Raw genomic sequence first — 15,578 nt, 5'->3', positions numbered from 1 at the left:
GTCAGGGAGTTTTTTTTGTGTCAGAGCATGACCCCAAACCGTTAAAGGAGAGGGAAGCAAAGCTGTTTCTTGCAAAAGTAAAGAAGAAAGAAAAACTAAGTCTACAGAGGTCCCAGCCTCACTCAGTCACCATCACGTTGCTCGTCAAGGTCATCCAGAAAGACACAAAAGAAAAGACGACGCCATAGTCCTTGGCGCTGATCCCCCAAGGATGTGACTCCACAGCTTCGTACGCCTTCTCTGAAGTTACCTGAAGGGTCCCCGGCATTGTCGCTAGTGGAGATTCAGGCTTCGCTGGTGGAGCTGCTGTAATTTTCTCCTGTGCCCCCCCCCCCCCCCGGATTGGGAGGAGTAAGAAATTCGACCAGCATCAAGCCCTTCTCAGTCTCCTTAGCAGGAGCAAGAGTTTCCGAGCTTTCAGGCTCCTGGGGCAGATTCATCCTGTTTCCTTAATGCCTTGTATGGCATTTTCACCAGGGCCTTGTCTCCCTCAGGTGTGCCTGCTGGCCCCAGGTGTCCAATGTCCTTTTCATTGGGAGGATTCCCGGGGTCTCACCAGCAGGCTGTGATCATGCCCTTCTTGCCTATGGCCCTGTTGCTTTGGCCTTCGTCAGCACCTTGGAAGATGACACTCTCACCGACTGATCCTTGGCAGGAATTGTCGGTGCCAGTGGCACTTGTACCGACATCGAAGAGGTCTCAGCCGAGGTCGCATCACTCTCTTCAGTACCATCTGCATCTCCAGTACCTAGGTCACCGGCACCAGTTCAGGCGTCTTCTGTTCGCTTCTGCTGCTGTTGCTGGAATTGAGACTAAGATCCAGAACAGAAGCTTTGAGGCAGCTGGAGTAGGAGCAATATCTAGCCTCGGCTCAAGGTTGGGACATCCAGGAAGGTGAGTTGTTGTCCCCACAGGATTTGCCTCCACCTATATTGACCTCATACCATACAGTTGTATGGAAGGCAGCTGATAGGTCGGACTTGTCTCTCCGAACAGCTGAGATGAGGTCTAATGTGTTAACAGAGGTCCTTCATTCTTCAGTCTCTTCTTCAGAGCCCTTGCTGCCTTTTAACAAGGCGTTAACAGAACTGCTGCTGGAGATTTGCCAGAAACCTGTGTCAACTCCAGCAGTATCGAGAGCAAAAGGTAGGAGATATGATTGCTCCATGAGATCCTGCATTCCTGAGTCAGCATCCAATGACCAAGAGTCTGGCGGTGCAGGCATCTTGATCCTCCAGGTCTGCTCATGGATGCTTTCCTTCAGCCCCAGGGGATAGAGGATCAAAAAGGACGGAACGGACTGCTAAGAAGGTCTTTTCCTCTGGTAGCATGGCATTAAAATTGGTAAATGCCACGTTTGATAGATTGATATATCCTTATGGACTTAGTTATATTGCTTCATCCTAGGTTACCAGAGGAATTACAAGGGCATTTTTCAGAGCTTTTGAGTGGTAGCCAGGCTGCAGCGAAGCAGGTCATACAATCTGGACTGGATACTGCAGACACTGTGGCAAGGGCAATGGGGACTTCGTTGCCACCAGGAGACATGCATGGTTGAGGCTTTAGGGTCTCTCCACCAGTGTTCAGAATACCCTCATGGATTTACAGTTAGATGGGTCAAGACTATTTGGAGCTAAGGCAGATTTGTCCCTTGAACGGTTTAAGTGAAGCAAAACAATGGTTAAAACTTTGGGCCTACAGTCTCTCTCATAGGCCTACAGACCGCCACGCAGGTTCAGAGGATTTTGTTGTACATACTCCTTTTGAGGGAGGCTGTATCAGCAGCCGGCCAATCCCCTGTATAGGTCCTCCTCTTCCGCATCCCCGGCCACTGGTGCAGGAAAGCAATCCTAGCACGCTTTCCCAGTGGGAGGATGTCTAATCCATTTTCGACAATGTTGTAAGTCCATAACAGCAGACAATTGGATGTTAAGCATTGTCGAAAAAGGATATGCCCTACCCTTCCAAGAGTTTCCCCCTCACTTTCCATCCCAGCACAGTTATTGTTCAGAAGAACATCGTTTGCTTCAGCAGGAAGTGCAAACACTTCTTTTGAAGGAAGCAGTGGAGTTGGTTCCGGAGCAGGAAAGGGGTCAGGGATGTTATTTGAGATATATCCTGATTCCCAAAAGGACGGGGGTTTACACCCAATCCTGGATCTAAGGATTTTGAATTTATTCCTCAGGCAGGAAAAGTTCAAAATGCTGACCCTTGCTCTGAAGAGAGGACTGGTTGGTTTCCACAGGCTTGTAGGGAGCTTTTTTTCACATCTCCATTCTGCAGTCACAAAGGAAGCATCTCCGGTTCATGGTAGAGATGGAGCATTACCAATTTGCTGTCCTTCCATTTGAACTTTTTTCCGCACCTCAAGTCTTCACGAAGGTAATGACGTGGTTGCAGTACTTCTCAGAAGGTGGGAATACCAGTATTCCCTCACCTGGACGATTGGTTAATCAAAGCCAAGTCCCCAGAGTTGGGGCTGCACCATTTGCAGGTGACGACCCAGTTGTTGTTCAACCTGGGCTTTTCTTTAAACGGGCCTATTCTCACCTGGAACCCTCTCAGTGCCTCTTGTTCATGGGAGCAGTACTGGACACAGCAGTGAATCCTGCCTATCCTCCTCAAAGGATTCAAGACATTCAGGCTATGATTCCGATGTTTCAGGAAGGAGCGGATGATCTAGTCCTAAAGGTCCTACACCTGCTTGGTCTGTTCGCTTCCTGTATTCTGTTGGCCCACTCGCGCACGTTGGCACATGAGGGCTCTCCAGTGGTGCCTCTGGAAGCAGTGATTTTAACACAACGGAGATCTCCGAGTCTATAAGGATCTCCGAGGACACTGTAGTGGATCTTCAGTGGTGGAGTGTGGACGGCAACCTGACGCAAGGGAAAACTCAGTTGACCACAGTGATAACGGATGCTTTTACTGTAGGGTGGGAAGCACATCTGGGGGATCTGGAGATCAAGGGACTTAGGTTTCCAGAAGAACAGATGTTTCACATCAATCTGTTGGAATTGCGAGCGCTGTCTGGCTGTCAAGGCCTTCCTCCCCTCAATTTGTGGTCAGTCAGTACAAGTCTTGACAGACAACACTACTTCAATGTGGTACATAAACAGGGAGGAGTAGGGTCATATCTTCTCTGCAGAGAGGCTCTACGACTCTGGTCCTAGGCTCAGGACGATCGGATTTGCATTGTAGATAACTATTTAGCTGGAGTTCTCAAAATATTTGCGTTCAGTTCCTGCAAGCAGTTTTCAGCAGAATACGAGTGGCGACTCCTTCTGGAGGTTGTTCTTCACGTCTTCTACTTATGGGGGTGCCTCAGACCTGTTTGCCACTCGCAAGAGGGTGCAATGCCTGTTCCGCAAGCTCCAGTATCCTATGCAGGGAGCGCTGGGGGACGTGTTTCTGTTAGACTGGAGCATCCAGTTGCTTTATCCATTTACCCATACCATTGATTTCTCGGGTTCTGAGGACGATTCGCCAAGACCCGGGCCTGTGTTACATTATTAGCCCTTGATTGGCCCGAAGGGTGTGGCACACAGACCGACAACTCTCACTGTGCCCTCTGCTCAGTCTCCCTCACAGGGCAGATCTCTTCTTGCAGTTGCAGGAACGGGTTCTACAACCTCACCTCCAGAGCCTGCACCTATATGCCTGCAATCAAACAGGGCAACCTTAGTACTTCTCTTCCTTCTGATGTGGTGGATGTTGTTCTGTCGGCCAGGTGACACTACACCAAAACTGTCTATGCTGGTACATGTACCAAGTTTGTCAAATGGTGTGAAGAACAATATTTTGACCCTTTTAAAGGCTCACTTATCCAGTGTTTTGAACTTTGCTCTTTCTCTAGCACAACAAGGTTGTGCAGTTGCGACATTGAAGGGCTATTTGTCTGCCCTACCTGCATTTATTTGTTTGCCTGACCAACCCTCATTGTTTAAGTCCCTTATAGTTTTAAAGTTTCTTAAGGGTTTGAATAATATGTTGCTCCCCCCGCCCCCTATTCTGTTCATCATGCCTCAGTGGGATTTAAAGTTGGTTTTAACATACCTGATGGGTAAACTGTTTAAGCTTTTACATAGTTGCCTGTTGAGGCTCCTTACGATAGACTGTTTTTCTAGTGGCGATCACGTCTGCTAGAAGTGTTAGCGAGCTGAAAGCTCTGAGTGTTAAACCCCTATTTACCACTTTTAATTTCAACAATGTGGTTCTGAGAACTAGGGCGGCTTTCCTTCCAGAGGTAGTGACCCCTCTGCATTTAAGGCAGTCCATCACTCTTCTGACCTTTTACCCTCCTCCCCATCCCTCTAAGGAGGAGGAAAGGCTGCATTGTCTGGATCCAAACATAGCGTTGAGCTTCTACATGGACAGGACGAGTTAATTTAGAATGGGCCATCAGCTGTTCATCGGCTATGCAGGCAAGATGAAGGGCAAAGCCGTCCACAAAAGAATATTTTCAAGGTGGGTCATCCTTTGCATCAAACTGTTAAGCTTTGGCTAAGAAAGAACTTACTGAGGGTATAAGAGCTCATTTGATGAGAGCTAAGGCTACTACATCGGCCTTGGCTATAGGTGTTCCTGTTGTTGATATCTGCAAGGTGGTGATTTGAGCTTCCCGCCACACTTTTGCAAAGCATTACTGCTTGGACTCCGAAGTGTGTAGTGACGGTCATTTTGCCTTTTCCATTTTGCTGGACGTCTTGGTATAGCTGACAGGCATACACCTCTGAGTGCAGGATTGCTTTGGGACTCTATTCAAAAGTTGAGGAATCCACAGTTAGATGTATCCATCAGCAAAATAAGTTGCTTACCTTCGATAACGCTTTTTCTGGTGGATACAGTATCTACCTGTGGATTCCTCATTGAGCCACCAGCCTCCCCTTTGCTTGTCTGGATACACCAAGAAGAAGAAGAAAAATGTTGGTATATGTTGTATATATTGGAAATCGTATATACCGAATGTATGTTTAGATATAAATGTATATAAATGTTTGAGTTAAGTTCGCACAAGCTGTGCTTATGATGTTGATGTTCACCCGTTTGCCTCGAAGGCACAGAAAAAAGTGGGTGAAACTGCCGTCAGCATGCCTGCAAGGAATTCTTATGGCTCCGATAATGTCAGACGGAGTCGCGTGCGAAGCCGTTCCATTGGACGTGGAACACTCTTCCCACCCACCTGCGCCAGACCTCCTTACCTTCAGGAAACTTCTGAAGACCTGGCTGTTCAAGCAGTAGCAGACCTTCCCCCCCCCCCTTCAGCGCCTTGAGATCCTCACGGGTGAGCAGTGCGCTTTACAAATTCCTGGTTGATTCATTGATTGATTGTGACATGCTCATCGACGTGGAGAGCTTGGCAACAGTTTCTGTCGAGCCCTGCACACTGAGATATTCAAAAGATGAGGAATCCACAGGTAGATACACTAACCACCAGAAAAAGTGTTACCAAAGGTAAGTAACTTGCTTTCACATTTACTACTTTTGAGGGAACAGTTATTTCCCAAAACTTGTGGACATTATCGTCAGGAATCTATTCCCTGAGAAAGTCTAGATAACAAAACACGTGCCTGCTGGCTTTTGGAATGTACTGTCTTTTAAGAAGAATAAACCCTAACCGACTACAAAAACGCATATTGGACTTTGGTTTACACCTTATTACTTACATGTACATTGTGGACTATACAGATGTGCCCTGGTATTCTGTAAGAATTACCCTAGTTCTGATTGGCTTTCCAGTCAGCACAACTCACACCCTTGGTGGTTGGGTGTAAAACCAGTATGGCACCCACAGTATAACTTCATCTTTACAGGACACAAATGTCCCCTGGAAATCTCATACATGTGCTGGATGTACGAACCTTCTAGCATAAGCCACCGGTTTTTCATGTTGCATAACATGATCTTGGGCAAGAGTGAACCTTTGTGGTTCTGCGTTTGTTTCTAAATGCTTTGTTATGCCTTTGTTTTATGTGTCACAAGATTAAACATGCAGAATGCCATTGTTCATCAGTTTGTTGCAGGTTTTTGGCTTATTTATTTGGATACTTGCATTGGTTTGTTGACAAGTATAAGAATATAAATGGTATGTTTAAAAGAACATGTATTTGAGTACTTTAACTTGATCGCTTTTTTAAATGTGCACATTTCTCTTCTCTTTTAGGCTGTCCGCTGCTACGAGTCATTAATCTTGAAATCTGAAGGAAAAGTAGAGTCAGATTTCTTTTGTCAGCTAGGTCATTTCAACCTCTTGTTGGAAGAGTATCCAAAAGGTATTACACTTTTTTGAAAAACAAAAAACAAAACTTTGCTTGTTTAATGAATTTAAAAATACTTAATATTTACAGCCTAAAGAAAATGATGTGAAACTGCTCCGATTACAATTGGTTGAGCATCATTAATTCTTAAAATCAAAAACAAATATGTTAATACTGGTGTTTAAACTCTCAAGGTTACACACACTCATTTTGGTTGCTAACTTCCTTGTTAGAATACAGATATGCAGATGCAGACTTACAACGTTTTAAAATGTAGAAGCCGTGAGTTTCATCTGTAAAGTCATACAATGAGCTTCCACCTGAATGCTACTTACGTGTCTCATCCTCGTTTCCTTTTGTCCTACCTGTAGAGCATTTGTTCCTTACTTGTGATTTTCATTTCAACTGCGTGCACGCAAAGCTATTTTTCCGATCGACTTCTAACCGCAGAGCTTTCACCTTGTGAGTTTTCCCAGCTCCAAACTGGTTCCAGAAACTTTTTTGCAATTCTCTTGCACTTCGACAGGTGGCGCTTTGTGGCTCTTCATCTGCTCCGTCCGTGGATATGATCTCTGTCTCCCAATATATACGCCACCGCTGTGTGCTGATGAGTTCCTTTCTTTCCACACCTTCTGATGTAGATCCGGAGCCAGCAGTTCTCTCTGTTTTTGCCTCACAAAAATTCCCAATACATCTTTACACAATGTGCAGCTATAGCTCCAAAGTGAAAAGTTTTTAAGCGGTCATGACTTCCACAACAAATGTATGTGACGACTCTTGTCTGGCTTTGGTGCCTCTCACCACATGGAGTCGCGCCCTTGCTGCATGAAAATAAACGGTAATGTTACCTGCAGCTGTGAATCAAAATCCACAGTTGCCGATCTTTGCAAGAAGTCCAAGAAGAGGATGAGGGCGCAGATGCATTTGTTCCTGAGGCTGCTCATACAAGTTGTGGAAATCGAAGTCACGGAGTTCTGGTAAGTCTCGATAGTTACATAAGAAGCACAAAAAGTTCAAACATGGCTTGCCGATGTATTGCTTCTTGCACCTTTTTGGAGTAGCTCGATGCCCTGGAGTTGTTCTGCTGAACGGACTTCTGAAGGGCTACTGCTCAACCTTGTACTATAGCAGACTGCTATGGCTGATTAAAATGCGGCAGCTCAGAGAGGCCATGAACAAGATTTGATAGCCTGACGGATCACTCCAGAGAACCTTTGGATCCATAGAGTCTGAAAGGGCTGCCTGTTAGAGCCCCATCTGCAGATCCGTCCCCAGCTGCATCACTTGGCCTCCAGTCGAGGTTGTACCTGCCCTCAAGTCTGGCACCCCTGGGTCCAGCCTCAGCAGAACGCCCCATGCTGATTGTGGTACCACAACAGACTCCACAGGCCTGAGCCTTGTCGCCAATACCAACTTCTCAGATGCCTGGTCTAGAACCAAAAGCTTTTGCTGATTCGGAGGCTCAACATCCTCCCTAGAATGCAACCCTATGCTCCCTCCAACACAGAAATGTACCCCCAAAATGATGATTGTGAACATACTAATGGTTTTTATGGCAATGAGACTGTTTTCAAAGACCTTCAGGGTGCCTATGGCCTGGACACCTCATGAGGTACTGGAACATTTCCTGGGGAAATTCAAAATGTGATGAATCTGCAGTTAGTCTCTAACAGAAAAAGTATTACTGAATGAATGTAAATTCTTCTTTATGTGAAGGGTAGATTGAGCCTGTTGGAGAGAAAGCTAGACTAATGTTGCACAATGGAAATCATTGCTCTTTCTACATATGTGGCTCATTTGATGTGCAGTACTGATTGTAAAAGGCTGTTCGTGGGTGGCAACACTACCCAGTGTGCTGATCTTGTTTAGAAAATGTTTCAGTTAGTGATACCACCTGCGCTACAATAAATGTTCTGTAGTTACAGCTTCATAAAGTAATTTTTGTCTGCTGCATTTCCTGTTGACATGAGCCGTTTAAGACTCATGTGTGAGGAGTTATTGATTCTGTTAGTTTGTTCTCTTTGCCATTTCTCTTTTCTCGATTGTGGGTATTTGGTGCGATGCACTGCAGACTAGTAATTTGTCCTTTTTTTCTCTATTCATCTCCTTTTCTTGCTTCAAATGTCTCCATTCTTGTACCTTTCCTTCTGTTTTGCTCCTTCCCTTGTCATATTTCCCTTTTTTTTTTTTTGTTGCTTTTTCTCTGTGTGCAGTTTTGCCCATTGCCGTTTCAACGTTCTTGACCCTCTCTTCAGCTATCTCTCTTCCTACTTCTGGCATCCTTGTTCCTTCTGACCCTCACTGTGTAGAGTGGTATTCTTCTTATTCTCTCTTGATGGCCATCTCTACCCTACTCTCTCCAGTATTTTCTACCTTGTCTACCTTCCCATTCTTTTTAAGCCTGGGCGTAAATAGCTTTAGCTGTTTGCTAATTCTCATAGCTGCACAAAACACACTGTACAGAAAGGCATTTGTGTCAACCCTTTAAGACAATGGCTTGTTTCGGTGAGCCAGCTTTAGACATTGGTTAGCTGTTACGTTGTCTAATTTTGGGACGGTCCACGTTATTTTGCAGATGTTTTTGAATGCTAAGTTTTGTATTGGTGAGTGGTAAAATACTACTTGTCAATCTTAGCTGCTTTGTAACCATGCTTATTATTTAAGGCATGTTTTGCAGATACAACACACACTGACACAGTTTGTGGCAGCAGCACTGAGCTGCTGTGAAATATTAGGCTGCCACTAGAGAGCTTAAGAGTTCAACAATGTATATACATAGTTGGCAAGGTGTGCAAATGTCTTTTCTTTCACACTATGGCGTCTTCCTAGGTGGTTGTCAAGAAGGTCGCACTGCATGCCAATTATCAGTAAATAAATAAAATGCATGTTGTTTTCTAAGGTCACCAAAACAAGCTGTAGTCCCATTCACTAAATAAATCATACTTCTGTATTTGAGCAGTGGCCTATTAATGTAGAAACAGCTTCTCAATTTGTTTTCATTGTTTTTCTCATATTTAGAAACCAAGAGATTGACATACTTAAAACAAAAAAGAACATGTACAGACACCACATGCTACAAAGTGATCAACAAGGGCATAAAACCTAGTGATTTTAATAAATCTCTAGCAGTATCAATTGACAATCTGGAGAAATTGTATTAAATTTGAAATACTGCAAGGTCATTATGCTAAAACTGTTTATAGTAATAAGCACTGCAGTTTTTTGTTTTTTAGGTCGAGCATAGCAGTGCACAAGCACTGTTTTTCTGACTTGTTATCCATCTGTGGGCTTCAGCCATGCCCACCTAAAGCCCATCACTTTCACTTGTTCGTGGGCTTTCCTTTAAAAAATCCCTTGATGTCGTTGGTGAGTGCTTTACGTTTGTCCCACCTTGAGGCTGCTTTGTTACCGCCTTGGGGACTGACCCTGTTACATGGATTCTTGCTCAGTAGGCCATATACCTTGGTGAGGTGCACTATTTTATTTCTTTGGCCTCGTCGCTTTGCATTGCATGGCCGTATGTTGTTTCTTTTGCCTCAGCACTATTGCTAATGGTTCCCCGTGTCACAACATTACAGGTGCTCAATTCAATTTTAGCACGCTTCCTTTGTGGACTTCCACATGCCCACACTACGTATCTCCCTTTTGATTGCTATTATTTATTTCGTTTTATTTGTTACTGAATTTATTTTTAGATCAGATTTTATTTATATATACATAAATATATATATATATATCTTTTTTTTTTTTTTGAGAGCCAACGTCGGGCTTTAACCCGGTTCCCTTTCCCAAAGTCGGCGGCTCTGTATGTTATGCCACATCACTGCTGTCCCGAGTACTCTCGCGCTGCACCTCATCACCCTGTTGTCCCCCTGCGATTTGTGTATGGCTTTGTGGGTTGGGTGTCTGTACGGCACTAGGCTTTGTGGGTTGGGTGTCTGTCTGTACGACTCTATCCATTAAGTGTCTAACGCTGGGGGTGGAATGTAGTACATAACCTTGGTCTTTCTCGGGTACAGCGTTGGGGGAGACTGTGCTTTAAATTGAAGAGCTTGTGTAGCCTGCGTTGTCTGTTGCTTTTGTCTGTGCAGCCCAAAGGCTTCCGCTGTTTGCCTGCTTTAGGAATGGGCAGCAGTGCTCTGCTTCTTGCTGATTCTACCTTGCCTAGGAAGCTGCATCTACTGCTGCTTGCAAGTTACGGTAAAATATGCGGCGGCCAATGGCCACTTGCCCTCTACACTGGAAGAGCTGTCTGGCTGTCTAGGATCAGCAGTCTATAACTTCTACTGAAGAGGAGGGTTGTGCCCCCGTAGACAATTTCTGCAAAGTACGTTGTTTTTAATTGGGCGACTTCAAACCTCCTGGTTATCTGTATTTTCCTTCTCAGCCTTCTTAAATTATTCTGCAGTTTAATATAGCTCTAACTCGGTCCAAGGACGTTAAAGCATTTAACATTGGTATCAAATTACATTACGTAAGGTCTGATTCATATTTTTTGTTTTTAAACACAGGAATTATAAGTGATTTGCCCACAGTTATAGGCTGTTCAGCAGGCGTCTGGACTTAAAACCTGGTTCCTCAATTCAACAGTCGACAGCTCTGGCCACATCTCCCCATTCCAGTTGGGCCTTAATCCCTGAAGTCACTGTAGGCAACGTTTGTAAGACTAGTTGTTGTGCTGTTGCCTTGGATCTCTGCCCGGAATTACGGACAAAATTGGGCACGCTATGCAGAGCCGAGGGGCGAAAATATTGTTTGCATCAGTTCCCCACTGGGGTGCCATGATCTGCTGCTTTATCTTCTCTTCTGGGATCCAGCATGCTGTGTTGTGTGTCACCGCCTAGCTCTTTCTTTTTATCCAACTGCAGGGATAGTTTTTTTCCATTTTCTTTTGTCTGTATTATGAGAAAAGATGGCCATGTCTAAGTGTCTGATTTAACGAGCCAAAGGCAGTCGGATTGAGCGACCAGCAGCGTTCCTTGTGGTGTTCTTTTCTTTTTAATTTATTTTTTTAATACCTCGTTTTTCCTACTGAGTTTGATCTAATAGTTAAAACACTTATTTTCAACCTAGATTGCTGTTGTAAAGCATTGTATCAAGGGGCATCACTTTAATTTGGAACATAACTGGTTTAGTACAGCACCTAATCCTTGCCACCTTTCTGTATTTTAATAAGCGGCATGTGTGTGGTTGTCTGTCATGTGTTTTTAGATTCACAATTTACAGTGAATTTTGAGCGCTGTGTACAATTAAAAACTAAACGTAGAAATGGCAGTATTCTCCATATTAGTTCTTTCATAGAGTTAGATTTCAATAGCAGAGGAAGAAGGAAATGAAATGCTTTAGTTATATGCAAGGCCACTGGATTTGTGTGGCAGAGAGGACCAAAATATTAGGCAGGGTTGACCAATTTCGGTGACAAGAAAAGTTCAGTTATGCATTTACAATGTCAGTAGTTCTAACTCAAGCAAGTGCGAGACCAGTTGCATTGCAAATGCTTGTTTCTGAATGTGAGTAAAATACAGGAATTGAGAAGCAGTTTCTACATTAATAGATGACTGCTTATAAATGTAACTATGGTTTATCGTCTCAAACTACCTTGTTAAATTTCTGCTTTTTGACCTGTCTTAACTTGCAGGGGTACTGTCCGAGGAGCAGAGACTGCCAGTAAGACACTTACTGCACCCTAATTTGTTAAAAGCTTCGTTCAGGTTCTTCAATACTTTTAACATGAGTCCTAGGAAGGAAATACTTTAAAAGTAGTAGTTGATCATTTTTCATACAGTCCTCAAAACCAAAAATAAAATCATTTGGCACTTCAAAACTGACAATACGAGATGCATAGAGGAACTAGAAAGCCTTTCTAGTCATACTCTTATAGTGGGTGATAAATATTTTCTTAAAGTACAATTTCCATTGTGATATTAATGCAGCACATACAAACCTAACATGAAGAGTAACCTCTTTTGAAAATCCACATGAGGTACATTTGTACTTTGGTCCAACTTCAGGATTTAAATGAAGGGTCAGACATCCTGGTCTCAAAAGACCGTCAGTGGGGCATATCATTATTTTCAATGCTGTTTGACTTTTGGATTGTTGAGAAGAACCTGCATGTTCCAACAAACTTCCAAATTGCAGTGAAAACGCTGAATTCATCGAAGAAGCAGTTTTTCTTTCTAACTTTGGGCCCTAGCCAAGGCATAGTCCCCAAATTCAATTTTCTCTCATTTTCCAGGCTATCTGTTGCTTTACAAATTGTACCACTTCAGATAACTATGTACAGTGAGCATTATTTAATACTTTGAGTTTTCCATATCCTTTCAAATAATTGAACCTAAAGTTTTGGATGGATTAAAAGTGTTTGTACAGATTTAATGAGCTAAAATATATGCTCGCTTAGCGATAGCTGGAATATCATATAAGGCACATCAAATGTTATGGTTGAATGGACTTGGGTAAATCATTTCCAAACCCTGTTACGTTGTGTAATATTGCAGCAATTAAAGGAATGAATTGGGAGAACAGTGAAAAAATACAGAAATTATCTTTGCCTTGTAAACTTTCAAAAGGGGCACAAGGGGTGCATTCACCATGTTGATTATTAAAATGAGAAATCCTCATTAGTTCTGTTTGTGCAAGAACCTGAATGGGCGGTGTTCAACTTAAATGGCTGTCAGAAATAACACCACATTTAACTTGTCCAGTTTTGAACCAAGAAAAAGTTACTTTGTCTTTAACAAAGGCTATGACCTTCATCTTCATGATCAAGCTGCTTTTAAGAATATTGGAATCAAGTATTCTTTCTGACCTGGTGAAATCTATGCCTGAGTTGAAGCGGAAAGCATTAATGAAACTATGTGGCATGTTAAACTTCCAACATATAGATTAAATGTGCACATAGCAAGGCATCATCCCTGCTTGAGTCCATTGGCTGTCTTAATCACAGGTGTTAATATGTCCCCCTGCACTCTATTTGCATGGACACTCAGGTTTCTTAGCTTAAATTTAAATTGAAGGTTTATTTACTATCAGCTTCTTCCACAGTTTTGGACTGTCTGCCCGTTGTATCTACTATAGTTAACAAAAACAGTGCAGCCTCCTGTTGTGTATTCATTTTAGTTATAGCTCAATGCACGTTATTTTAGCATACTAGGCCTGCTGTTGTGCACTTTAACCTAGATATATTTTATTCAGCTTCATTTTATTATTCTTACAATAGCCACTTTTGTGGTCTTGTTTTATTTCTCTCTATCTAGCTGTTTTTGCCTAGGCCAGCACTATGTTCCTAAACCAGACATTCTTGTTCACTCTGTGCTTCTTTCAACACTGCAGTAAGATAGGTTGCCGGTGAACGTGGTACACGTTTTGTCTCTGACTTTCATAGAAAAACACACATCCTTACATAGGGACATTTTCTCAGTACATCATCTGTTTTATTATAAAAACACTTCCCTGTCCCATACACGTTGGAGGAAGATTCCAGCCAGATGACCATGACTTTTATGCTGATTGCTGAACGCTTCGCAACAGCTGCTTATGCAGGCTTCAGGCCTTAGCTCAGGTATGGGGGATGATGTCTTCCCAGGGGAACCTGAAGGGCTGAATTAGAGCTTAACACTCTGTGCTCTAATGTAGCCTAGGTAGGAATTAGTCTATTGACTCTAGTGACAATATGGTAGCGTTATTTCTAAGCTTTACTCTCCTTGTCACCATTTTAATCTTGTTATGCTGTATTGCCTTGGTTATTGCAGCACAAACTTTGCTATCTAAGATGCAGTCGCTTCATTAAAATCTTATTGAAACCTATACTGCCTCTGTCTGTCATTGTGTATGTGAGACTAATGTAATTGAGAGAAACGGATAAGACCTGAGTGACCACGGTTTCCCTGAGAAATCAGTTGTCATGCGCTCAGCTGCCCAATCCTCCCTGCCCTTGGGTAGAAATGAGGCACTGCCGGTTAGCCGGAGCAAAACCCGGATTGGGGCGACAGGTGTCACCTGTAGTACGTCAGACTAAGTCTCCCACATCACAGGTGATTCTGCCGCTTAAAATCCAATAGTCATTAGAATAATGAGACCCTACGTGACACTGCAGTGGGCAAGCATAGCTTCATGAGCCATCAAAAACAAATCTGTCATATACACATTGATACACTAACCAATCCCAAGTTGAACTGGGATCCATTTTAGTCATGTGGGTTTGAAAAGAGTTTTTACCAGATTTTTCTCTCCTCTTCTAATAGTGCAATCAGGGATGTGAAATTCCTATCGCCCGACGCCCAGGACATCTTGTTTGGGGTCAAGGGCAACAAGTTTTTATGTTTACTTTGTCCTTGGGACAAGTAGGCCCAGCCCTCTGCAGCACAAACCCTTTGGCTGCCTGTTTACAGAGAGTGGAACTCTCTGCAGTTGAGGTAATGTGTTTCCAAAAGATAATGCTGTTCGAACTTGTATTTATGGTTCATTATTTGAAAGCCTTCATTATTAGGGTGAGTACTGTAAATAAATGTTTTAAGGTCACACTTCACTACTGACGTTGGTTCCAGTACAAAAAAAAACCAAAAACGTGTATACACATGTTTGAAAAGTTTAGGCTATGAGGCTAAGTATAATGCTCCCAGAATGCTCTCTGATTAGATGCAAATGATGTGTTGATGCATGCTAGTATTTCCCAAAAATATTTCTAATGGAAAATCAGTGTAACCATTTTCAACACGAATATGGGAAGCATGTAAATAAACAAACACTGACAAAGCCAACTGGTCTGACATATTTTTATAAGTCTTTTAGTTTCATCAATGCGTGTCTTGTTTTGACAAGGCTTTTGTAACACTTTATTGTTGTGGGAGCTACCAGGCCCTCAACATTGTAACAAACACTGGCAAAAACCCCCCAAAAAGTTTTTGAACTCTAAAAGCACACGTTGCCACCAGTGGCATAACAAAGGCCCCGCAGCTGCCCTCCAGGGGGCCCCTTCAGCACAGCACCTGCCCTGAGTGAGTCTGGAGAGGGGGTTCCTCCATGTTCTTTGCAAAGGGTCACCCTCTAGTTTCGTTACATCACTGATTGCCACTGTAGTTCCTGACACTGAACAAAACTACTTTGTGTGCCAATATGCTCCTTGTGGAAGAGCAGAATGCGATCACTCATAGTAAAGCCAGCCGAAAGAGAGAGAAAGAGAAGTTTAATAAAAACAAAATGTCTTTGTTAACACCAGACCTAATTAGGGACCAAGACCCACATGTAGGTAGCTTTTTGCATGTCGCAAACAGCGACTTTTGCTGTTTGCGACGTGCAAAAAGCACATTGCGATGCACAAAC

The 15,578-nt window shown here is 43.2% G+C and overlaps 1 protein-coding gene across 2 annotated transcripts in view; it reads left to right on the top strand.

Annotated features, from left to right (window-relative positions):
- Positions 1-15,578, top strand: part of KDM6A (lysine demethylase 6A) — a 709,557-nt gene that overhangs the window by 101,657 nt on the left and 592,322 nt on the right. For both annotated transcript variants that reach the window (XM_069204190.1, XM_069204189.1), the window contains exon 3: positions 6,161-6,269. In XM_069204190.1, the coding sequence (XP_069060291.1) occupies positions 6,161-6,269 (109 nt within the window). The remainder of the gene's footprint in view (positions 1-6,160; positions 6,270-15,578) is intronic.

This window comes from Pleurodeles waltl, chromosome 8 (assembly GCF_031143425.1).
Source record: "Pleurodeles waltl isolate 20211129_DDA chromosome 8, aPleWal1.hap1.20221129, whole genome shotgun sequence".
Lineage (NCBI taxonomy): Eukaryota > Metazoa > Chordata > Amphibia > Caudata > Salamandridae > Pleurodeles > Pleurodeles waltl.
Note: the sequence above shows the minus strand (reverse complement) of the source record. Positions and strands in the feature narration are given on the sequence as shown.